Source organism: Huiozyma naganishii, chromosome 1 (assembly GCF_000348985.1).
Source record: "Huiozyma naganishii CBS 8797 chromosome 1, complete genome".
NCBI classification, from domain to species: Eukaryota; Fungi; Ascomycota; class Saccharomycetes; order Saccharomycetales; family Saccharomycetaceae; genus Huiozyma; species Huiozyma naganishii.
This window is the reverse complement of record NC_035922.1, coordinates 286,104-308,603: the sequence shown is the minus strand read 5'-3', so window position 1 is coordinate 308,603 and position 22,500 is coordinate 286,104. Positions and strand designations below refer to the sequence as shown.

At 50.9% G+C, this 22,500-nt stretch overlaps 12 protein-coding genes and 2 non-coding genes across 14 annotated transcripts in view; 7 read left to right on the top strand and 7 right to left on the bottom strand.

Moving 5' to 3' along the window:
- Window positions 1-171: 171 nt before the first annotated feature.
- Window positions 172-1,975, bottom strand: Knag_RDN18-1. The gene has a single exon (XR_002648438.1). It is a non-coding gene; the product is annotated as an 18S ribosomal RNA (ribosomal RNA).
- Window positions 1,976-4,100: 2,125 nt separating this feature from the next.
- On the top strand, window positions 4,101-4,221 carry Knag_RDN5-1. The gene has a single exon (XR_002648442.1). It is a non-coding gene; the product is annotated as a 5S ribosomal RNA (ribosomal RNA).
- A 1,843-nt stretch (window positions 4,222-6,064) lies between these two features.
- Window positions 6,065-7,468, bottom strand: MAS1 (mitochondrial processing peptidase; the record flags this gene model as incomplete). The annotated part of the gene is made up of 1 exon (XM_022607052.1): window positions 6,065-7,468. The coding sequence occupies one exon, from the start codon at window positions 7,466-7,468 to the stop codon at window positions 6,065-6,067; it is 1,404 nt and encodes a 467-aa protein (XP_022462211.1).
- Window positions 7,469-7,735: 267 nt separating this feature from the next.
- SHH4 lies at window positions 7,736-8,221 on the top strand (the record flags this gene model as incomplete). The annotated part of the gene is made up of 1 exon (XM_022607041.1): window positions 7,736-8,221. The coding sequence occupies one exon, from the start codon at window positions 7,736-7,738 to the stop codon at window positions 8,219-8,221; it is 486 nt and encodes a 161-aa protein (XP_022462210.1).
- A 61-nt stretch (window positions 8,222-8,282) lies between these two features.
- Window positions 8,283-10,781, bottom strand: SEC10 (exocyst subunit SEC10; the record flags this gene model as incomplete). Its single annotated transcript, XM_022607030.1, has 1 exon — window positions 8,283-10,781. One exon carries the CDS (start codon window positions 10,779-10,781, stop codon window positions 8,283-8,285), a length of 2,499 nt encoding a protein of 832 aa, XP_022462209.1.
- A 404-nt stretch (window positions 10,782-11,185) lies between these two features.
- On the top strand, window positions 11,186-11,638 carry RPS31 (ubiquitin-40S ribosomal protein eS31 RPS31 fusion protein; the record flags this gene model as incomplete). Its single annotated transcript, XM_022607019.1, has 1 exon — window positions 11,186-11,638. One exon carries the CDS (start codon window positions 11,186-11,188, stop codon window positions 11,636-11,638), a length of 453 nt encoding a protein of 150 aa, XP_022462208.1.
- Window positions 11,639-11,898: 260 nt separating this feature from the next.
- On the bottom strand, window positions 11,899-12,576 carry KNAG0A02720 (PRELI/slowmo family protein; the record flags this gene model as incomplete). Its single annotated transcript, XM_022607008.1, has 1 exon — window positions 11,899-12,576. The coding sequence occupies one exon, from the start codon at window positions 12,574-12,576 to the stop codon at window positions 11,899-11,901; it is 678 nt and encodes a 225-aa protein (XP_022462207.1).
- A 180-nt stretch (window positions 12,577-12,756) lies between these two features.
- ERF2 (palmitoyltransferase ERF2) lies at window positions 12,757-13,821 on the bottom strand (the record flags this gene model as incomplete). Its single annotated transcript, XM_022606996.1, has 1 exon — window positions 12,757-13,821. One exon carries the CDS (start codon window positions 13,819-13,821, stop codon window positions 12,757-12,759), a length of 1,065 nt encoding a protein of 354 aa, XP_022462206.1.
- Window positions 13,822-13,909: 88 nt separating this feature from the next.
- On the top strand, window positions 13,910-14,371 carry CDD1 (cytidine deaminase; the record flags this gene model as incomplete). The annotated part of the gene is made up of 1 exon (XM_022606985.1): window positions 13,910-14,371. The coding sequence occupies one exon, from the start codon at window positions 13,910-13,912 to the stop codon at window positions 14,369-14,371; it is 462 nt and encodes a 153-aa protein (XP_022462205.1).
- A 550-nt stretch (window positions 14,372-14,921) lies between these two features.
- MAP1 (methionine aminopeptidase MAP1) lies at window positions 14,922-16,055 on the top strand (the record flags this gene model as incomplete). The annotated part of the gene is made up of 1 exon (XM_022606974.1): window positions 14,922-16,055. One exon carries the CDS (start codon window positions 14,922-14,924, stop codon window positions 16,053-16,055), a length of 1,134 nt encoding a protein of 377 aa, XP_022462204.1.
- Window positions 16,056-16,442: 387 nt separating this feature from the next.
- On the top strand, window positions 16,443-18,074 carry CCT6 (chaperonin-containing T-complex subunit CCT6; the record flags this gene model as incomplete). Its single annotated transcript, XM_022606963.1, has 1 exon — window positions 16,443-18,074. One exon carries the CDS (start codon window positions 16,443-16,445, stop codon window positions 18,072-18,074), a length of 1,632 nt encoding a protein of 543 aa, XP_022462203.1.
- A 232-nt stretch (window positions 18,075-18,306) lies between these two features.
- Window positions 18,307-20,298, top strand: SLY1 (syntaxin-binding protein; the record flags this gene model as incomplete). The annotated part of the gene is made up of 1 exon (XM_022606952.1): window positions 18,307-20,298. The coding sequence occupies one exon, from the start codon at window positions 18,307-18,309 to the stop codon at window positions 20,296-20,298; it is 1,992 nt and encodes a 663-aa protein (XP_022462202.1).
- Window positions 20,299-20,560: 262 nt separating this feature from the next.
- RVB1 (RuvB family ATP-dependent DNA helicase pontin) lies at window positions 20,561-21,961 on the bottom strand (the record flags this gene model as incomplete). Its single annotated transcript, XM_022606941.1, has 1 exon — window positions 20,561-21,961. The coding sequence occupies one exon, from the start codon at window positions 21,959-21,961 to the stop codon at window positions 20,561-20,563; it is 1,401 nt and encodes a 466-aa protein (XP_022462201.1).
- Window positions 21,962-22,227: 266 nt separating this feature from the next.
- The window catches only part of GPN3 (putative signal sequence-binding GTPase GPN3), a gene marked incomplete at both ends in the record, with an annotated part of 741 nt that continues 468 nt past the window's right edge, over window positions 22,228-22,500 (bottom strand). The window contains one exon of the mRNA XM_022606930.1: window positions 22,228-22,500. This exon is cut by the window's right edge and continues 468 nt beyond it. Coding sequence (XP_022462200.1) covers window positions 22,228-22,500 — 273 coding nt within the window.

The following is a 22,500-nucleotide window of genomic DNA, read 5'->3' as shown; positions in this document are numbered from 1 at the left end:
AGCTAAACAGATTTCTGACTAGGTCACTGCATAATTGTTTGTGTTTGTTACCTCTGGGCGGCTGCCCAAAGAAAAAGCGTAGAAAAAATCTCCACAGTGTGTGAGTTTTCGCCGGGGCGCCGCACCGCGCAACTAAGCGCAGCACGCCTCCCCGGCAAGTTATCATTTCTATAATGATCCTTCCGCAGGTTCACCTACGGAAACCTTGTTACGACTTTTAGTTCCTCTAAATGACCAAGTTTGACCAGATTCTCCGCTCTGAGGTGGAGTTGCCCCCTCCTCTAAGCAGATCCTGAGGCCTCACTAAGCCATTCAATCGGTACTAGCGACGGGCGGTGTGTACAAAGGGCAGGGACGTAATCAACGCAAGCTGATGACTTGCGCTTACTAGGAATTCCTCGTTGAAGAGCAATAATTACAATGCTCTATCCCCAGCACGACGGAGTTTCACAAGATTACCAAGACCTCTCGGCCAAGGTTAGACTCGCTGGCTCCGTCAGTGTAGCGCGCGTGCGGCCCAGAACGTCTAAGGGCATCACAGACCTGTTATTGCCTCAAACTTCCATCGGCTTGAAACCGATAGTCCCTCTAAGAAGCGGAAGAACCAGCAAATGCTAGCACCACTATTTAGTAGGTTAAGGTCTCGTTCGTTATCGCAATTAAGCAGACAAATCACTCCACCAACTAAGAACGGCCATGCACCACCACCCACAAAATCAAGAAAGAGCTCTCAATCTGTCAATCCTTATTGTGTCTGGACCTGGTGAGTTTCCCCGTGTTGAGTCAAATTAAGCCGCAGGCTCCACTCCTGGTGGTGCCCTTCCGTCAATTCCTTTAAGTTTCAGCCTTGCGACCATACTCCCCCCAGAACCCAAAGACTTTGATTTCTCGTAAGGTGCCGAGTGGGTCATTAAAAAAACACCACCCGATCCCTAGTCGGCATAGTTTATGGTTAAGACTACGACGGTATCTGATCATCTTCGATCCCCTAACTTTCGTTCTTGATTAATGAAAACGTCCTTGGCAAATGCTTTCGCAGTAGTTAGTCTTCAATAAATCCAAGAATTTCACCTCTGACAATTGAATACTGATGCCCCCGACCGTCCCTATTAATCATTACGATGGTCCTAGAAACCAACAAAATAGAACCAAACGTCCTATTCCATTATTCCATGCTAATATATTCGAGCAATACGCCTGCTTTGAACACTCTAATTTTTTCAAAGTAAAAGTCCTGGTTCGCCAAGGACCCACAAGGAGCCCAAGGTTAGCCAGAAGGAAAGGCCCGGTTGCATCCCAGTACGCGGAAAAAATCCGGACCGGCCAACCAGGCCCAAAGTTCAACTACGAGCTTTTTAACTGCAACAACTTTAATATACGCTATTGGAGCTGGAATTACCGCGGCTGCTGGCACCAGACTTGCCCTCCAATTGTTCCTCGTTAAGGTATTTACATTGTACTCATTCCAATTACAAGACCCGTATGGGCCCTGTATCGTTATTTATTGTCACTACCTCCCTGTATTAGGATTGGGTAATTTGCGCGCCTGCTGCCTTCCTTGGATGTGGTAGCCGTTTCTCAGGCTCCCTCTCCGGAATCGAACCCTTATTCCCCGTTACCCGTTGAAACCATGGTAGGCCACTATCCTACCATCGAAAGTTGATAGGGCAGAAATTTGAATGAACCATCGCCAGCACAAGGCCATGCGATTCGAAAAGTTATTATGAATCATCAAAGAGTCCGAAGACATTGATTTTTTATCTAATAAATACATCTCTTCCGTGAGGTCGAGATTTTAAGCATGTATTAGCTCTAGAATTACCACAGTTATACCATGTAGTAAAGGAACTATCAAATAAACGATAACTGATTTAATGAGCCATTCGCAGTTTCACTGTATAAATTGCTTATACTTAGACATGCATGGCTTAATCTTTGAGACAAGCATATGACTACTGGCAGGATCAACCAGATAACTATCGTGGGGGGGAGCTGCTCTGGGTGTGACCCCAGCCCAGCCCTCCTGCAGATAACTATTGAATTGACAACCGGGCGAACCCGGTAAAAGACATCGCTGCAGGCGCGGTTTGACCCACGCTCGCAGCAACACCCTTCTAACCAAATAGCACTCTTTGAGTTTCCTCAGACCGCAGTCCACCAAACAGCACCGCCGATGTTTCACAGCGCGCGTTTGATATCAGCGTCCTAAGAGGAGGTTACACTCCGACAATCACAGCAAAGGCATGCGCCCCCACCGGCTATCATCGCAGGCATTCCCCCAAGTGAGTTCTTTGAAATGGGTTGCTAGAAGCTAGTAATCCACCAAATCCTTCGTTGCTCACTGACGGGTGTTTAGACCCGCAATGAGACTCTTCAGGCGCAAGCACCCGCAAGCAGCCAGAAACAGTGCCGGCCGTACAACACACCTTCCCGCATCGGCCGCCCCGACTCTCTAAAACTCGCCCCGACTACTACACAATCCACCCAGCAAAAACAGCATTCCCGCCTGACCCCCCGCAGACTACCATCACAACTCCCCACCCAGCCTGCACTCACAAACACAACACCAACCATCCCTCTCTCCCTACCGACCAACCCCCCGCAACAGCACTCCCCCGAAGAGAAACACCACCGCAGAAGACCAGCCAACAGTTCAAGACAAACAGCCAGCACCGCACTCGCAAGCACAGACCAGGCAGACAGCCGCAACAGCAACCCACAAAAGCCCAAACAGAAACACAGCTCCCACAAAGCAAACCGCGCAACAGCCAAGACTCATCCCAGAAAACCAAGACAAACCTCAACAGCAACACGCATCACACAACAGACGCTCCCTCTAGCACGCTCCCGAAGCACCCTCGCCCTTGCCGACGCGCTGTACGGGAGACCAGAAGACCTTGCGGTCTCACCAGCACACTCCCTCCACCGCTCGACGAGGCCTTGCAAAAACACTGGAGAACCCAGCAGCTTTCACGAACGACGCGCCTTACTCAAGACTGTCTCCAATCTCTTTCCGACCCATCTTCAAATGCTTTCGCATGAACGTACCCCCCGGCCACTTTTTCCGACTCGCAGAACCCACCCTCTATCCGTTTTATGTTTTGGCCGAAAAAGCGGCCATTTCTGTCTGGCTTAACTATGGCGCCGCACCCTTAACACTGTGTTTTCGTTTGGCAAAACAACTGCCAAAAAGAAGCTTTTCCCAAGTCTTAGAAAAAATCAGCCTGATTTTCAGAAAAGTCACATGACACGAAAAAAAAGCGTGGGGGGCGTGGGGGGTCACGTGAATGTCGCGTGACCTAAGCCGTCGCTAGTGATCTCGGAAAAATCGGGTTTTTTCGGCCGACCCTTTTCGGCCGAACCGTTCGGCCGAAGGCGTTTGCAGCGTACTTATTTTTGCGGACCGTTTTTCGGCACTTCACTTGTATGCACACCCCCACATGTTAAGGTGTGTTCCGAGGTATCAAAATACGCTTTTTCCAATGGTCCAGCACACAGGACCCCTGGTCCCCCGGAACATCCATTTTTACCCGGTATTTCTCCATTCCCGCCAAAATTTAATTATTCCAACACCGGCACACGTTTCCCAGCACCCACTCCCCCCCAACGACACCTTAACTTTGACCCCACCGCCACTCCTCGAATATTGTTTATTTTTATACTACCTATATGTCCATACTCTTTAAACACCTCAATCAAACAATATATGTCCTAAACATAGTGTCAATTCAACAAATGCACTATCCCCCCCACCCATCTCCCAACATCAGCCCCCATGACTTCTAACCAGGGGCGCTCCACTCCCCGTACCCACATTGTGGGGGGTAGCCCCAGTCCCAACCCTCCACTCGCCCCGCTAGACCCCACTTACCCCCCAAAAAAACATTCCCACCCCCCCAGGGCCACCCTTTATCGCCACTTTTCGCACCCTTCCGCTTCCCCTCGCACCTTCTAACCAGGGGCGCTGCATTTCCCGACCCAACATTGTGGGGGGTAGCCCCAGTGCCAACCCGCCACCGCCCCGACAGACCCCGACTATCGCAAAAAATAGCCCCCGCACGCTCGCCTCCTTCCCACCATTGCGTTCAGCTCACAATTTCGGTTGCGGCCATATCTACCAGAAAGCACCGTTTCCCGTCCGATCAACTGTAGTTAAGCTGGTAAGAGCCTGACCGAGTAGTGTAGTGGGTGACCATACGCGAAACTCAGGTGCTGCAATCTTTTTGCATTTTGTACCATCCGAGAATTCTTTCTCGCACCAAGCCTGTTTGTTACCGCATTCCAATGGTCGGTGCTTGCGTTCCGAATCGATTCAGCCTTGAATCCATTTGTGCCTTTTTAATATCTTTTAGCCCCCCTAAACCCATCTTTCCTGGCTTTCCCAGGGCGTAGAGAATTACATCCAGACCCTTTAAAATTAAAGACATAGACACTCCATTAGCTTTTCATGTAAAAGTGCCAATGACAGTGCAACATACAGACCGCTGTTAGACCCTTCTCTTAAGCAACAAGTGAAATGATGTACTAGTTCATGGAGAACGAGGTGCACTAAATAGTAGCTTACATGATACAGTTTAAGAAGTGGAGAAAGGCTGATTTAGCGAGCGAGAGAATGTGGCAACAAATGTTGAAAGCGACTCAGTCTCACTTCTGCCAAAGAGGAAAAAAGTGTGGTTGAAAAGAGATGCCAACATAACACTTCACGTTTAATAACGTCCATACTAATAAGATACTAATAAGATACGAATGACTATTGAAAAATTACTAGTTTTGTAAAACAAATTGAGTGCTACACTAAGAATACTTTAGTCATAAATTGTAAGTAGAAAGTTACTGATTCCGTCAATCGTATTCTGTCCTCCTCTCAGAACATTTGTGGTCGGTACCGGTTTGAGGAAATAGTTCCTTAATTTAATTAGACAGGACACCCTCTGACCTGCCAAAAGTGGTTTCTATTCAAATAGTGGGTATCGGAAAAGGGGTGAAGAACCCACTGTGCCTTGAGCCTAACAAAAGTCGATAGCAAAACTCCCAAAACTCTAGCTATCACGGTTACAGTCCCATATCCTCGAACAACCCTGAATAAAGGTAGATTCCATGATTTCCTTGTCACCGTTTGAGTTTACAGCTTTTTACTTAGAAATCCTCTCTGCACTATCCACAATTACTTGCGTAGAATTGACAACAGTGCTTATTGCATGGTCCGTGAAACCTTTGGTTTACAAAAGATAATAGTTCTTGGGAGAGTTGATAATACAAGCATAAGAAAATTTTCTTGTTTACAAACCCGACCTCGTCATCACTTCTACATTTTTCTGTCCTTGTTAATACTATATGGTCGTCTTGTAAGGAACTGAGAAAGATGCCATGATAATGTCATTGTAAAACTATAAAAATGTTGGAATTCCGCAGATGAATACAGAAATGCGGAATTCCAACAATAGGCCATGACAGTATTGCTTCCCAGCCAACATTCACATCAATTAGTCCGCATTTGTAGGTGCTATGAGTAAACTCAAAGCATCATAAAACCAAAAAAACAAAGCTCCGGCCAAGATGACTGCCAGCTTCTAATTTTTCTTCATTCCGGCTGGCTTTGTGTGTCCCAACACCAAGAACTGGTCCGGCTATCCACCAGGAGCTTGGATGGCGAGCTCTTATATAAGCGTGTGACGGGGGTTGCCTAATTGATCGGCAAGTACGTAGGAAACTGGAACGACCGAAAGTGCGCTGCCCCAAACGGAAATAGTTATGTTTTGAGAAGCTCCCTTTCTGGAAGCTCCCTTTGACAGTCTGAGAATTTGTCGGCGCTCAGACTTCCGACACGTTCATACGCAGTTGCAGCTACTGTCATTTTAATCATAATACTGCGAGACATTTGATTTCCACTATTATGTACTGTCACATTTCGTTCCTAAGGTACATGATATGTATATTTGTGAGAAATGGACAAGTTGTCATATCGCTTGAATATGCTCGCCACAAAGCGGCTTTTGTAAGTCCCTCAGAATCCAAAGAGTAGACTTATTGGTTATTTATTTACACGCTGTATAATAAACTAAATTCATTGACCACTGTTTAACTGAGACTCTATTTCTTCAAGCTTAGGGATCCCGTCTACCGCCCCTAGTCCAACGATGGATACTGGCTTGTTTTGTAGTCTGTAATTTGCCCACATGACAATGTCATCCTTTGTAATTTTATCTACCTGTTCGAAGACCTCCTCCGGGGAGAGTCTTTTACCCGTTGTGACAATCTGTCTCCCCATATCTTCGACTATCGCAGTGGACCCATCCAACGACAGCAAAAGAGCGGCCTTCAACTGTGCCTTGGCTCTGTTGACTTCGCTATCGGATACATCCCCTCTCTTTATCCTGTTCCATTCTTTGATGATTTCATTGATGATCAACCTCGGTTGGTGTTCTGCTGAGTCCGTCACAATGTACATCCCCCACAGCCCAGTGTCAGCGTACGAAGTTGAAAAAGACATGTACGAGTTAGCCAGAGCCCCGTTGTTCGTTGCTGCGACGGCTAGTGGTGAAGGGGAGTTCGTCCCGGCGCCCACAGCCCTGTCCCAATTCCCGACTATTGCCTGGGTCGCGAGCGCGACAAAATAGTCTGGAGCTGACCACGAGACACCCTCGAGAGCAATCGCAATATGTGTTGTGGGCAAAGTGGTCTCACTTATGAACTTCTCACCTCTCGTGAAGACAGGCAGGGGACCACGGGGGGAACCCAGGGGCACGGACACATCGGATCTCTTCAAGTGGCCGAAATACTTTTGTGCGTACGCCACCAAGTTATCGTGGTCAACGGAGCCCGCACTGGCAAGTACCATCCTGTCGCCTTTGTAGTTTGTCATGATATAGTTCTGCAAGTCCGTTCTCTTGATCGACTTGATATTCTTGATGGGCCCGAGGATCGTCCGCCCCAAGGGCTGGTCCCTGTAGGCGATCTCGTGCAGATGATCGAACACAACTTCGTCGTACATCTTGTCCACTTCTTCGCTCTCCCTGATAATAACGTCCCTCTCCCGTTCAATGGCCTTCGGGTCAAGCACAGACTTGGTCAAGATATCGCTGAGTATATCGACCGCTTTCGGGATATCCTCCCTCAGCGACTTCGCGTAGTATACAGTGTTCTCCCTTGACGTGTACGCGTTCAAATGCGACCCGATATTCTCGATCTCCAACTCGATCCCGCGCTGCGATCTGTTCTTAGTACCTTTGAACGCCAAATGTTCCAGGAAATGCGCCGTACCGTTGTTCTTCACGTTCTCAGCACGCGACCCAGCATCAACAAAGATCCCCACCGTCGCACTAGCCGTGTTCGGAATGAACTCCGTCGCCACAGTCAACCCGTTGTCTAAAACGGACGTCCTCGTTAGAGGCACGGACGCCACCGCCCTCGCAGCACTCTCGCTGAACAGTCTTCTCCCAACCTTCAAATTTTGAAGGCAACGCAACATCCCAATAAAGTAGACCCAAACGCCAGTGTATCCCTATCTAATCCACAGTACCCTAATCTCTCCAGCACCTGTGTTTGCTCTTATCGCTGGTGGTCGTCATGGCTAGAACACACATCACATAATAACAAAATTTTCCAAAGGGACAACAATTAAAGGGTTTCGTAAGCGATGCCCCACTGTTAAGGACGCTTTATATAAAGGACGACGACGACGATACGGGGCCATGCGAGGGCGGTTACGGGTTCACAGGAAACTCTGTGACTAAGAATGTTATCTTGTGGGTTGTTTCAGAGACGGTTGTTCCATTTGGCCCGGTCGTCCCACTTCAAGATCCCGTTTTTGCCGACACTGCCGCAGAAACCCGGTGGGGTGGCAGGTGACGTGAACGACAGTTCCACGGTACCAGCTGAGGACCCTCTGCACGGGTCCAGGCACTGGACGCTGGATACAGCCGTCTCTCTGAGTCTGGTGCCTCTTGTCGGGATCCCACTTGTCTTCGTGGGTCCCGTTTCCACCGTTGCAGACACGATGCTATCCGCAATGCTGTTAGCACACTGCTACTCTGGGTTCCAGTCGTGCATCATCGACTATGTGTCTAAGCGGGTGTACGGTCGGATCCACAGCTACGCGATGTGGCTGCTGCGGATCGGGTCCCTTGTGTCCCTATTTGGGATTTACATTCTGGAGACGGAGAGTGATGGACTCGTCGGTCTTATGCGCCGGATGTGGAGACGTCCCGCCAGCGAATCGTGACCGTTTCATATATGTATTACGCTATATCTATATATAAGAATACTCGATTGTGTGCCTTGCCTCAATTGTAAGTGTACTGCCGGAAATTGTTCTTGACGCTGGAGATGAAGTTCTCGTGGTTGAAATCCTCTCTGTTGGAGATGTACGTCGATATTATGTTCTTGTTGACGTCTCCAAGATGGCCCTCCTTTGTCAACGAGTCCAGCAGATCCGGTTGGACCGTGAACAAGTTGGCCAACTCCCTTAAAGTCGCAAACTTGTCCAGAAGCTTCGGTATTTTCCATGAGTCTATCTCGGTCAAGTAACCGATGATATCCTTCGTGACAATAATACCACCGATCGAGCTCACTTGGAATTTCCCATAGTGGGCAAGAAGGAGACCGTACAGGTCATTGCCTATCGCGATGAGGAAAGTCTTGAAATTCTCCCCCTTTAAATACTCTGAAGCCTGTTGGTGGATCGATTTTAAAAGGGATACAATTTCTACCGCTGGTAGAGTATCGTTATCCAGCAGGTCTTGTGTCCGTGGCACAAAATCTTTCCTTTTCTGTTTGGCCAATGCGTTGACAAATTTGCCCGAGACAACGTTCACAGTCCTCTCTATTATTACGTTGATCGCGTATTCACATTTTTTGATGTTCCCGTTGGTCAGTTCCACTATTTGCTTCTTTACACTGGGGCTGTTATTGAGCAAGGGTAGAAATACAGATTTCATGGAGATCGACAGGTAGTTTAAGATGTTTGTGGTCGTAGCGATATAACCCAAGAGGGAGAGATCTATCGTGGCAGCGGCGATATCCGCATTGTCTATTTCATAGTACGCCACCTCTAGAGCAGAATCCACGTAGGAGCCCACTATCCCCATAAACATGATTTCAATCAACTCTAAGATGTACTCGTTCGCTTTGTTTGGTACAAGCTCCATGACTCGTGCAACGGCTTCGACAACACATTTCAACATCGCGTCCACGTTGTCGATCGTAAAATTAGAGTCATACCCTTGTAACCGTTGTTCACCGTCTCCTGCAACTTGGTCGTTGACCGAATCGTTGTGATCAAACCGGGGGAAAGAATCCAAATCGAGTCGTTTCTTCAACAACGCTTTGTATTGGGACAGCCGGCTGTTGGGCTTCGCCCTCTGGTTACCATCCGTGTTGTTGGTATCCTCGCTGAATTCAATACCGCTGTCGAGGTTTCTCTTAATCCTTCCCGTGAGGGATCTCAACCGTATTACTTTGTGGTGCAACAGGTTGAACGCGTTCGTCTTCTCAACCAAAATCGACTCGAGGTTCCTCCTCTCCATGTCGAAGTATCTAGATCTCTCGAAGAGGTGCCTCACAAAAATATCGGAGGTGCATTGCTCCACAGCGGTGACCAGACTGTTATCCTCTGTGACCAGCTTTTCTTGGAAAAACTCGGAAAGGTCCTTGACGAATTGTCCCATCAGCGAGTGTAGACCGTGGAGGTTCCTCACGTAGGCCAAGCTAGACCAGGACAGTGCCGTGTTCAGCGTGTACTCAATCTTTGGTTCCAGTTTCTGCGCAAATATCCTTTGGATGAAAAGTTGCAACACGTAGGTAAAGTTGTTTTCAAACACTTTGGACACGATAAGGGACTCGTTCTCGACGACTTGTACGATTTCCGCGAGGGTCTTCACCATCTGTTCCTGGTACACCACTTGGTGATGGTCCGGATTCAAGGATTTCTCCTTGATCCCTGCTAGTAGCGACTCATCGTTCGCGTTATCCGTTTCAATTTGGTTCGAGTCTATAAAGAATTCGTGCTGGTTAATGAAGTTGGTGATGACGTTGATTCCGCCGTTGAAGTGATTCAAAATCATGGCAATCTCGTTCAGCCGCTGGAAGTTGTTGTCCCTGTATGCGCAGTTAAATTGGTCTAGCCAGTTGGTCTCCAAATGCTCCGAGTACTTCTCGATGGCCCTTGTCGTGTCGCTTGTCCCCTGAATCGAGTTCGTTTCAATCTTCATTGCGAGCACGAGCAAGTTCTTCATCAGAGTCGCTGCCTGTATCTGGTCATTCCATCGCGTCGAGCCACTCAAGGTCTCGATGTACTTCGATTGCCCAAACTGGCTAAACTCTTTGTACCGTTTAATCAACTCGACGGACTTCGAGTACATTTTCTTCCTTCTAATTGCGTTCTCCAATTTATCCCCGAGGGGTGCCACCACCTGAGTCACCGTAGTCAATTGTGTGTCCAAATCAGCGTACTGTGCCGTGATCTGGTCCAGTTGTCTCGCCAACTGCTGCACCAACTGCGCCTGTTGCAACTCCTGCTGTGAGACTGCTTCCGTCAGGGACCCCTTCCTCCCGCGCACCTCGTCCTGCAGTATTTTCAGTTCCCGGAGAGTCGACTCAAAAGTCCTGATGAACGGTTTCGGGTCCCACGTCTCCCTATCACGGAACACCGCGTTCGACGAAACCCTTAGCGTGTGGTCCCGCGAGATCTCCTCCACGAACTCATTCACCGTCAGTCCACCCAGAAAATTGCCCGTCGTCAGCAACCGCTGCCATTTCGGGTCCAGCTCGTACAGCGAGTTCATCGTGTGAGTGGTCCCCTGAGGCCAACCAGTGCCGACACAAGACCTCTGGACGTCTGAACTTCCTCCTCCTCTTCGTTTTAAGTCAAACTCAATAAGACGGTTTTTGTGACTGTTTTCAAAAATAAAATCCGTACTAATTTTTAAAACAAAAAGCAAGAAAAATTACTAAAATTTACCAAAAATAGGTAAAGTTTTGGGTTTTTTCAAAGAAAAAAGCGACGACAAAAAACTGGAAATTTTCCAGAGACATTTTGAGTACTTTAATTTGCATCGATATTGGGTTCTTGAACAGTTATCTTGTCTGTGTTCCCTCTTCTCTCCCTCTCAATAGAACCAAGCCTTGGTGAGAAAGAAGCACTTGATTAAGTTTATCTGCCGACAAGCCGAGATACTCCACAAGAGCGATGCAAATCTTCGTCAAGACTTTAACTGGTAAGACCATTACCTTGGAAGTCGAGTCCTCGGACACGATTGACAATGTGAAGGCCAAGATCCAAGACAAGGAAGGTATTCCACCTGACCAGCAGAGATTGATCTTCGCTGGTAAGCAGTTGGAGGACGGCAGAACCCTGTCCGACTACAACATCCAGAAGGAGTCCACTCTCCACTTGGTCCTAAGATTGAGAGGTGGTGGTAAGAAGAGAAAGAAGAAGGTCTACACCACCCCAAAGAAGATCAAGCACAAGCACAAGAAGGTCAAGCTTGCTGTGTTGTCCTACTACAAGGTCGACGCCGAGGGTAAGGTCACCAAGTTGAGAAGAGAGTGTCCACACTGTGGTGCCGGTGTCTTCTTGGCTAACCACAAGGACAGATTCTACTGTGGTAAGTGTCACTCCGTCTTCAAGACCGACGCTTAATTGGAAACACCATTCTTTACTTATATGTAATCTGTGTATTCAATAGCTCATATTTTCTTTTGAACATTGAAGAGGGGTCCACTTCCGTTAGATCCGGCGGAAAGAGGTGGTCCCGTAAGTTGATATTTACAGCTTTTGATTGTATTAGTTGAATAGATGAATATATATGTTCGTTCTGTTGGGGAACAGGTTGGTCCGTTGAAGGCCAGTTTGTTTTGTACATGTAGCAGTAAATGCAGATGCTGGTGGTGCTTGCCCGATCATTCTCTTCTGAACGCCTCGCTGAAGAAGTCGTGGTAATCAGATAGGATGGTACACTTCCTCTCTATCTCTTGAAACCAGTTCTCCGCTGAGGAACGTACGTCCTCGACGGTCTCGTTGACCCTCGAGACAAGCTGCGAGAGCCCCAAAGTGTCCATCTCTTGGTCGAACACCTCGAGCACGGAGTCAAACCCGCGCTTCCCCTTCTGCGCGTTGTCGCAGAACCTCTTGAAGGAGAAGTCCTCCATCGAGTTGCAAAGCCTCGTAAAGGCACCGTACGCTGTAATCTTAGCCTCTTGCTCAAACAAAGTCTTCCCCTGGGGCGCCTCTGGATGCGGTGTGTAGTTCACAGTCTCATACACTTTCATAATGTTCACGTACGTGAGGTTGCAGGACCGCATCTTAAGCGAGCGGTCCCGCAAGTCCACCGTCGACACCTCCCGGACGTAACTGAGGTTCGACCCGCCCACAAGAGCCATGATCCACCGGGGCACACTCTGCTGCACCGTGATCAGCCGCTCCGTCATCAAAACCTGCCCGCCGTGGCGCAGCTCCCGTCTCAGAACGTCCACCGCTTTGACGTGCGTCGAAACCTCGTTCGGGTACTTGTTCCAGTTCGCAGCAGACACCTGCTCCCACGGGTAATCAAACATGCAACTGCTCGTAAACAACTTCATTCTCGGTAGTGGTTACTCGTCTATCCGGAAGTACAAGGCTCCCTGGTGGGTCCTCTCTCGCAGGTATCGCTTGCGGCGTATCTCCTTTATATAATAGCAAAATTCGGTTCAAAACAGCTTCTGAGCAGTAACGTGATTGGACAAGAGGGCATCGCACCCTCTGTACCCGCTGTGTGTGTCTTACCGCCTGAGTCGCCAGTCTGTCGCTGCGGTGTGTTCTCTTGGCGGCCAGTTGTTCGGTCCCCTAGCCTGTGCCATGAGTCGTCCGACGTTCTTCGCGTACGATCCCGAGTCGAACGGGTTCCCGGGCACTCTGCGGACACGCGGGTGCAGGACAGGGTTCTTGACCCCGTCGAGCGTGTGTAGGAACTCTCTTGTAGTCTGCCCCGTAGCGGTCATGCACACATGGTACACGAGCAACACGAGCGGGTACCACAGTGCGATGCCCGAATACGCGACGAGTACTATCGGTACGGCGCGTGTCTCGTGGGACAAGTGGATCGCTGAGGACACGAACAGGACCGTGCATGTAGCGCAGGTAGCTGTGAGGAACGTCAGGAAGTACCGGTAGTTCCGCTGTCCGACACAGTTGTTGATCCAGGCGCAATGGTGGTCCTGCGTTTGCACGCACACTTGGCAAATCCTGCAATGCGACGCCCGAGGTGGGCGCCAGATCTTACAAGCGGTGCAGTACTTGACCTCGACGTGTGCGGACCGCTGTGCAGTCGGCAAAGTCACAATGTTGTAGTACTCCTGTGGTGATTGTACTGGAGTCTGGCCAGGGGGACCACCAACTTTGGGGACGTGTATGTTTCTAGGGAGTACACCTGGGCCCGTGGTGCTGCTTTGTACAAAGTTCACCGCGGCCATTGCCCAGCAGTAGTAGAACACGACGATCAATGCGATGTACCGTGAGGGACCACTGCCATCGGCGGCCCCCAGTAACCAGGGCACTTCGAACACGGAGAACAAGACGGGCGGGACAACAAGGGCCACAGCGACACTGACAAGGTACTGTCGCCGTGCCCTATGCACCGTGCGCAACCGCCCACCGAGGAAGAACGCGTAGTTTGTCACCTGTGCTTGGCCCTCGTAACTGCGTCTCACATCCGCCACGGCCACTTCACTCCCCTCTTCTTCCACACCCACTGTCACGGCCCATCGCACAGCCCTCTGCCACCATGTCAGACCCATTCGGACCCGCGTGTTTGCGGTTCTCTCCAATCTCTTCAGTACAATCTTCATCAATCGTCTTCTTCTTCTTCTCAATTGACTGTTGAGACGACCTGTTGAGACACTGCTACAGGGACCAAGAACAAGAACACCAGGAGCAATGGACTACGAGAGGCTGTATAAGGAGGCTGCCGCTGCGCGAGGGGCCGCGTATTGTCCTTACTCGCGGTTCGCTGTTGGATGTGCGGTTCTCTTGGACCAGGGGGGAGCTGGTGGTGGTGTGTACGTTCGCGGCAGCAACGTCGAGAACGCAAGCTACGGCGGGTGCATTTGTGCGGAGCGTGTTGCGCTCGTGAAGTGTGTTACCGAGTGGGCGGGCACACCCTGGGCATGCATGGGCATCGTCGGTGGGCTACAGGAGGAAGGTCAGGGGGACCCTGGCAGCAAGTTAATATCGCCCTGTGGGATCTGCAGGCAGTTCATACGCGAGTTTGCCATCCCGGAGTTCCCCATTGTGATGTTTACGGTCGATGGGTCGCAGCACAAGACGATGACTCTCGCGGAGTTACTTCCGGAAAGTTTCGGTCCAGACCACCTCCAACAGGGGTCCGTCAAGAACTAGTGGGGGAGGGGAGAGAGGTGGGCAACAGCAGTGCAGTATCCGTTACAAATTTACAGCCTCTAGCAACGGTCACCACCAGATCCAGATCCAGATCCAGATCCAGCATTCAGTCTAACGGAAACTACAGAGTGCGATATTACATTCTATAATATCACTGACAACACGCCAAATCCAGCAATAACTAAACCACCCAGTAGCCAACATTTACTGCCACACCCAGCAGTCAACACCCAGCAGCGAACACCACTGCAGAGTATTACTTTATAAAGATCTCACCTCGCAAGAACAAACAGTGAAGTGTCCAGAAACAACTGCAACGTCGATCAAAAAGGCAACGAAGTACCTACCACAACAAACAGACGCATTGGACAACCCTTTGAACACTCAGCACAAGCAGCAGACCCACCAACAGACCCGGAACGGCTGCTCATCGTCCGTCGCAAGACGTCAAAAGTGAAAAATTTTATTAACTGCAAACGCTGTTGCAACACTCCGTTGCCAAGTGTCAAGTGCGTTAGAGACACCACATATCACTCCCCACGCCTATCTAATGACCACTGGATCGACTGTTGTACATTGCGCTGGGCTGCAGTGCGGAAAAGAGACTGCCTCGCAACTGAAGTGCCCCGTTTGTCTGCAGAACGGGCTCGTGCAGGTGTTCTGCGACGAGGACTGCTACAAGAGCAACTACAAGGCGCATAAGGCGCTGCACTACCGAGACAACGAATCGCGCGAGACTTATGACCCGTTCCCACAGTTCAAGTACTCTGGGACCCTGCGGGCGCAGTACCCTTTGACTCCGAAGCGGGAGGTGCCCACCTCGATTGAGAAGCCAGATTGGGCCGATGATGGGATGCCTGTCTCCGAGCAACAGAACGACCGGTTGAACAAGATCCCCGTGTACAAGAAGGACGAGATCAAGAAGATCCGGAAGGCGTGTATCCTGGGCCGTGAGGTCCTCGACATCGTCGCTGCGCACGTCCGCCCCGGTGTTACCACTGACGAACTGGACGCGATCGTCCACGAGGAGACCATTCGCCGTAACGCGTACCCTTCGCCACTGAACTACTACAATTTCCCGAAGTCCGTGTGCACCTCCGTCAACGAGACCATCTGCCACGGGATTCCGGACCGCACGGTGCTTAAGGAGGGTGACATTGTGAACTTAGACGTCTCGCTGTACTACGGCGGGTTCCACGCGGACCTCAACGAGACGTACTACGTTGGAGAACCGGCAAAACTTTCAAAGCAGGCGATCAACACGGTCGAGACCGCGCGTGAGTGTCTCAAACTCGCCATCAAGATGTGTAAGCCGGGCGTGCCCTTCCAAGCTTTGGGGGACCTCATTGAGAAGCATGCACACGAGAACAAGTGTTCCGTCGTCAAGACGTACTGCGGCCACGGTGTCGGCAAGTTCTTCCACTGTCCGCCCAGCATCCCGCATTACGCGAACAACAGGACCCCCGGTGTCATGCAGCCCGGTATGGTCTTCACCATCGAGCCCATGATCAACGAGGGTACCTGGCGCGACGTCAGCTGGCCGGACGACTGGACGTCCACCACGCAGGACGGATTACTCTCCGCGCAGTTTGAGCACACGCTCCTGCTCACAGAACATGGCGTGGAGATCCTCACCGCCCGCAACAAGAAGAGCCCGGGCGGACCACAGCAGAGAATCAAGTGATTCCTCGCAGCCAGTAGATAGAATACACCCTTTTACGTAAGCACGTACAAGAAACTCGCATATGCCAAGTTCCACTCCATACCCAAAACTCACCGTGTGACCCCCCCCAAAACACGGTATGAGCACCCAATTTCCACACACTACCACAACCCGGCACCAAGCAACACGGCCCACACATCGGCTGCGCGTCAACTCACCAACAGGACCCACCAACAGGTCCAACATCGAACAACGTCATCGTCGACCTCATCGCGACTTTCTGAAAATTTTCAGTGCAAATTATAAAACGTTGAAGAAGCTCTTGAAGAAGAAGACGTCTAAGACGAAGTTAGTGCAGTCTCACGCTACACACACGCAGCACCACGTTATCCTCCCCCCAATTTGAGAATGTCGCTGCAATTGTTGAATCCAAAGGCGGAGTCCTTGCGGAGAGACGCCGCTTTGAAAGTGAACGTGACGTCCGCAGAGGGGTTGCAGTCCGTGCTGGAGACCAACCTGGGCCCTCGGGGCACGTTGAAGATGCTTGTGGACGGTGCTGGGAACATCAAGCTTACGAAGGATGGGAAAGTGCTGCTGACGGAGATGCAGATCCAGTCGCCCACGGCGGTGCTGATTGCGCGGGCCGCCGCGGCGCAGGACGAGATCACGGGCGATGGGACGACCACCGTCGTGTGTCTCGTCGGGGAGCTGTTGCGCCAGGCGTACCGGTTTATACAGGAGGGTGTGCACCCGCGGGTGATAACCGATGGGTTTGAGATCGCACGGAGGGAGACGCTGCGGTTCCTGGACGAGTTCAAAGTGCGTAGGGACAGTCCAGTCGGGGATAGAGAGTTCCTCTTGCAAGTGGCCAAGTCCTCTCTGGCGACGAAAGTCGGGAACGAGCTTGCCCAGGTGCTCACGCCGATTGTGACCGATGCCGTGCTCAGCATAGCACACGATGGACAATTGGACTTGCATATGGTCGAGATCATGCAGATGCAGCACTTGTCACCACAGGATACGACTTTTGTCAGGGGGCTCGTGCTCGACCATGGTGGTAGACACCCTGAGATGCCCGAGCGGGTTCAGAACGCACACGTGCTGATCCTCAACGTCTCCCTCGAGTACGAGAAGACGGAGGTCAACTCTGGGTTCTTCTACAGTTCCGCGGAGCAGCGCGATAAGCTAGCCGCAAGCGAGCGCAGGTTCGTCGACGAGAAACTCGCCAAGATCATCGACTTGAAGAACGAGGTCTGCGGCACGGACGCCAACAGCGGGTTCGTCATTATCAACCAGAAGGGGATTGACCCAATGTCGCTCGACGTCCTCGCAAAGCACAACATCCTCGCACTGAGGAGAGCCAAGCGCAGAAACATGGAAAGATTGCAACTGGTCACGGGTGGGGAGGCTCAGAACTCCGTTGATGACTTGTCACCCACTGTGCTCGGGTTCTCAGGACTCGTCTACCAGGAGAACATCGGGGAGGAAAAGTTCACGTACGTCACTGAGAACAGGGACCCGAAATCGTGCACGATCCTCATCAAGGGGTCCACGCAATACGCACTGTCGCAGACAAAGGATGCCGTGAGAGACGGCCTGCGTGCCGTCGCAAACGTCGTCAAGGACCAAACAGTGGTTCCAGGCGCAGGTGCATTCTTCATCGCCGCGTCCAACAACCTCAACAGGGCCAACATGGCCCAATTGGGCGCCAAAGGGAAGACCAAGACTGGTGTCCAAGCATTCGCAGAGGCCCTGCTCGTCGTCCCCAAGACGCTCGTCAAGAACTCAGGGTACGACCCACTAGACGTGCTCGCACTGTGCCAGGACGAGCTCGAGGACGCCAAGGACGGTGACCGCAGGTACGTCGGTGTCGACCTCAACATCGGGGACACGTGCGACCCAACGATCGAGGGTGTGTGGGACTCCTACAGGGTCATCAGAAACGCCGTCACGGGCGCAACGGGCATCGCCAGCAACTTGCTCCTGTGTGACGAGCTGCTGAGGGCCGGTAAATCTACTTTGAAAGAGGGCCCCCACTAAGCGGCGCGCGAGAAACTGCATGATATCATCGCAGAACCCGCGAGCAAACGACGCCCAGTCGCTACATAACAGATATAGATGTATAAAGTTCTCTTCGAGAGATCGGGAAATATCACAACTTTTAAAAGCCTTCAAAAGAAGCTGCTGTTCACAACGATGGTGTTGTTGAGTCCCTTGACTGTCCCGCACCACCACCACAGAGCAGCCACTCGTTCTCAATTGCGTACACACGATGCCCTCCGATACAGTGCATGAACTTGTTGGGAAGGAGGTGAGCCTGCGGGATATGCAGGCGTCTGCGATTCTTAAGATGCTGTTCCTGAACAAGGACACGAAGACGACGAATCTGGAGGACACGTTCAGCGACCAAGAGCTTCTGTGGAAAGTTCTTGTGCTAGACGCCCGGAGCACTGCAATTGTGTCTTCTGTGTTGCGTGTTAACGACCTGTTGAGGGCCGGAGTGACCGTTCATGCGCTGATTCAACAAGACAGACCCGCTCTGTCAGACGTCCCCGCGGTGTACTTCCTCTCCCCAACGGAGAACAACATTGGGATGCTTGTGCAGGACATCAAGGATGATAAGTACGCCGAGTATTACGTCAATTTCACGTCTACGCTGAGCAGGGACCTTCTAGAATCTTTTGCCAAACAGGTCTCGACAACGGGGAAGGCGGACAGGGTGAAACAGGTGTTCGATCAGTACCTGGACTTTGTCGTCACGGAGCCAGAACTGTTCTCCTTGGAGATCCGCAACGCGTACTCGCAGTTGAACAACGTCGTTGCGACGGAGGAGACCATCACGACATTGTGTGACCAGATCGCAGAGGGACTGTTCAATACGGTGATGACGTCCGGGTCCATCCCAATCATAAGAGCCCCCAAGGGCGGTCCAGCAGAGATGGTCGCTGAGAAATTGGGCGCGCAATTGCGCGACTACGTCATAAATACGAAGTCCGCGTCATCGTCTGCCGCGGGAGGAATGCCAGGGGTCGACTCCCTCGAGAGATGCGTCTTGATCCTGTTAGACAGAAACATCGATTTTGCCTCCATGTTTGCCCACACGTGGGCGTACCAATGCTTCCTCTTCGACGTGTTCAAACTGTCCAGAAACACTTTGACCATCCAAACGGCAAGCGACACCAAGACTGCTGGAGGTGAGGGTGAAGATTCCAAGGGCTTGGTGACGAAACAGTACGACATTGAACCAACAGACTTTTTCTGGTTGCAAAATGCGTATTTGCCCTTCACGCAAGCGACTGAGAACTTAGAGGCCGCTCTGAACCAGTACAAAGCGGAGGCCTTGGAAATCACAAAGAAAACGGGTGTCACGGACTTGTCCGATTTGGATCCAAACTCGGGAAACGATACTGTCCAGATTCAAGATGTGGTGAATAAGTTGCCAGAGCTGACCGCAAGGAAGAAAATACTGGACGCTCACTTCAACATCCTGAGCACCGTAATCACAGAACTTGGAAAGAAGAAACTGGACACTTTCTTTGAGCTGGAACAGGATCCCAACAGCTCTAAAATGAGAACCGATTTTATGAATATCTTGAACGACAAACTGACGAATAACTTGGACGACAAGGCGAGAACCTTTATTTACCTCTTCCTGACCTCGAGTAATGGCCTCCCCAAGGATTTCGTGCAGGAAGTGGAACAGTACTTCAAGTCGAACGACTACGATATCAGTGCGCTGAAGTACATTTACAAACTGAGAGAATACATGCAGTTGTCCTCCATGAACTTGCAAAACAAGTCATTGGAGGACGGTGCCCGTAAAGGCGGGAAACCTAGCACTTACTCTCTTTCAGGGCTTTACAATCTGACGGAGGGGAAACTGCCAGGCAAAGTTGGGAACATTATCTCTGGTATCAAAAACCTGCTGCCCGAAAAGAAGACCATCCCAATTACCAACGTTGTCGAGGCAATTGTCGATCCCACTAACAGTTCTCAAAAGAACCTCGAAACGACAGACAACTACCTCTACATTGACCCGAAGATCACAAGGGGCTCGCACACGAAGAAGCCAAAAAGGCAAACGTACAACAAAGCGATCGTTTTTGTCGTTGGTGGCGGTAATTACCTGGAGTACCAAAACTTGCAGGAATGGGCACACTCTCAGCTGCATAATCCAAAGAAAGTTGTCTACGGTAGCACGGCATTGGCTACACCTGCGGAGTTTTTACATGAAATGGCCACTCTTGGTTCGGAACAGAAATAAGACACACAGCAAGCGCTCCCTATTTACGATAGGGTGATAATAGTTCTTATTAGATATGTATAATGTATGTATTTCTTCGAAACCACATTATTTTTGGTTGATAGTCGCAGAGTCTCCAAAACAGTTCTGTAAATCGAGGGGGTGAAGACTCTTTGAAGTGGGTTGATGCTGTGTGGTTTATTTATTGACCAAGTGTATAGTACATACTACGTACAGAACACCTCTAGGACTCTTTATTTTCCCCTCTTCTTCCAGTGCCGAATCATAAGTAGTTGCTCGTGTTCTCCAGTATCTTAGTGGACCTCTTGGCATCCAAGAACAACATCTTGGCCTCTTCGACGTCGCTGACGAGGATTTCGTTACGGTTGGCAGTCTGGGCCAGTATACCCGCGGGAGTGAGCAATTGGAGCACGTACCGAAGCGACATCTCGACGCCCATGTCGGCGAGGAGATCCAGCGCCTCAACAGCCACGACTAAGTTTTCGACTTTTGATTTCCTTTCGATGATGGCCCTGATCTCGTCTCTGTTGTAAGGCAGTGTCCTTACAATCAACAATCTGTCGATTAGATCTGGTGGTACACCGTGTGGCGATATGACGTCCTCTGTACCGCGGACCGTAGTCATGCCTCTATTCGACGCCAGGACGACGACGGGTGCGATGTTCGATTCTAGCGCTCTGTTCAAGTATGTGAAGATCTCGATGTCTAACATGTTGACCTCGTCGATGAAGAGGACCCCCGGAACGAGTTCTGCGACACCTTGGTCGATGTACTTTGCGACGACTTTGTTGACCTCGAGTCTCAACTTCTCCGTGATCTCCGTCTTCTTTGGTTTCAACAACTGTCCCATCATGGACACGACGTCCTGCCCTCCTTGAGGTCTCGCGTTGGCGATGTCCAAATCGTGCAGCGTAACGTCCTGAACGATTTCCTTCTTCTTGTGGACCTCACCCTTGGGCAGCGGCACGTACTCCTCGGTCTCAAGGTCGAACTCTGTCGCGTACGCGTCGGATCTGCCCACACGCTTAACGGCGCCCGTGTTAGATTCGATGTAGATCACGTCACCAACGTTTACTTTCTCCCTTTGGATGCTCTCGTAGATCGTTGGGTCCAGTCTCAGCGTCTTGGTACCCTTTGCGGACTTCAGCCCGACGATAACGTGCGAGATCGTCTTCCCGTACCCTCCAAGCGGGTTTTCCGCGTCCTCTGGAGTCAACTCTGTGACTTCACCCTCGTACACTTCCTTCGTCTCTTTGATCCTGAGGCCAATCGCCCTCCGGAAGTTCTCCATCAGCGCCTCTGTTTTTTTCACCTCTACAGAGTACAACTCGCTGCCGACCAGCGGGCAGAAGGGCACTTTAGGGCCAAGCTCCTGCGAGATCGCCAACGCCAACGCAGTCTTCCCAGTCGAGGGACCACCAGCTAGCAAGATCGCCCGCCCGGACATCTTCTTCGCCTTGATGAGATCCACCACAACACCGCACGCCTCCCGCGCCTCCACTTGGCCCACAAACCCGCCCTCTATACGCTTCGCCACCCCAGCATCGTCCAGCCCAAGACCCTTGATGTGCGTGTGCGCCGCAGTCCGACTAGCACCGTTCGCAGAACTGCTGCTGCCCTGTCCAACACCGTTCTCGCTCTTTACCTCACTAATACTAGCCATTTTTTCCCTCAAAAATAAAACACTACCAGCCTAGTTCCACAAACAGGATCACAGCAGTACAGCAATTGGCCCTTATAAAGAAGCAGACCAGACACAATCAAAGGGACAACCCTCTTCTACCTTCTTTACTGGATTACATCGCATCGTCTTCTTTCGACAAAAAATTTTCCTCGAAATTTTTGGAAAATTCTGCGGTTGTCACGTGACATTAAAGGATTGGATATTTTAGAAATGGACGAACTTTGAGGCCGTTTCTTATTTGCGTCTTACATATCTTCTACGTCTATCTGGTCGTTCGGCTCGTGTGGTTCCTGGCCCTCGGACCACTGGGTGATGTCGTCGATGTAGGAGAGCACGGTGGTCACGCTGTCCGGGTTGCTGGCCTCGAGCGGCAGGAACTGGACCATCCCGAAGTCGTCCACGAGCCGCGCGATGGCCTCGTTCAGCCGCTGGAACCGCGGGTTCGTCTCCTCGTCTGCGCTGTGTGCCAGCAGCATCGCGTCCGGGTTCAGAAACCGCTTCAGCCGCTTGCGGTTGTA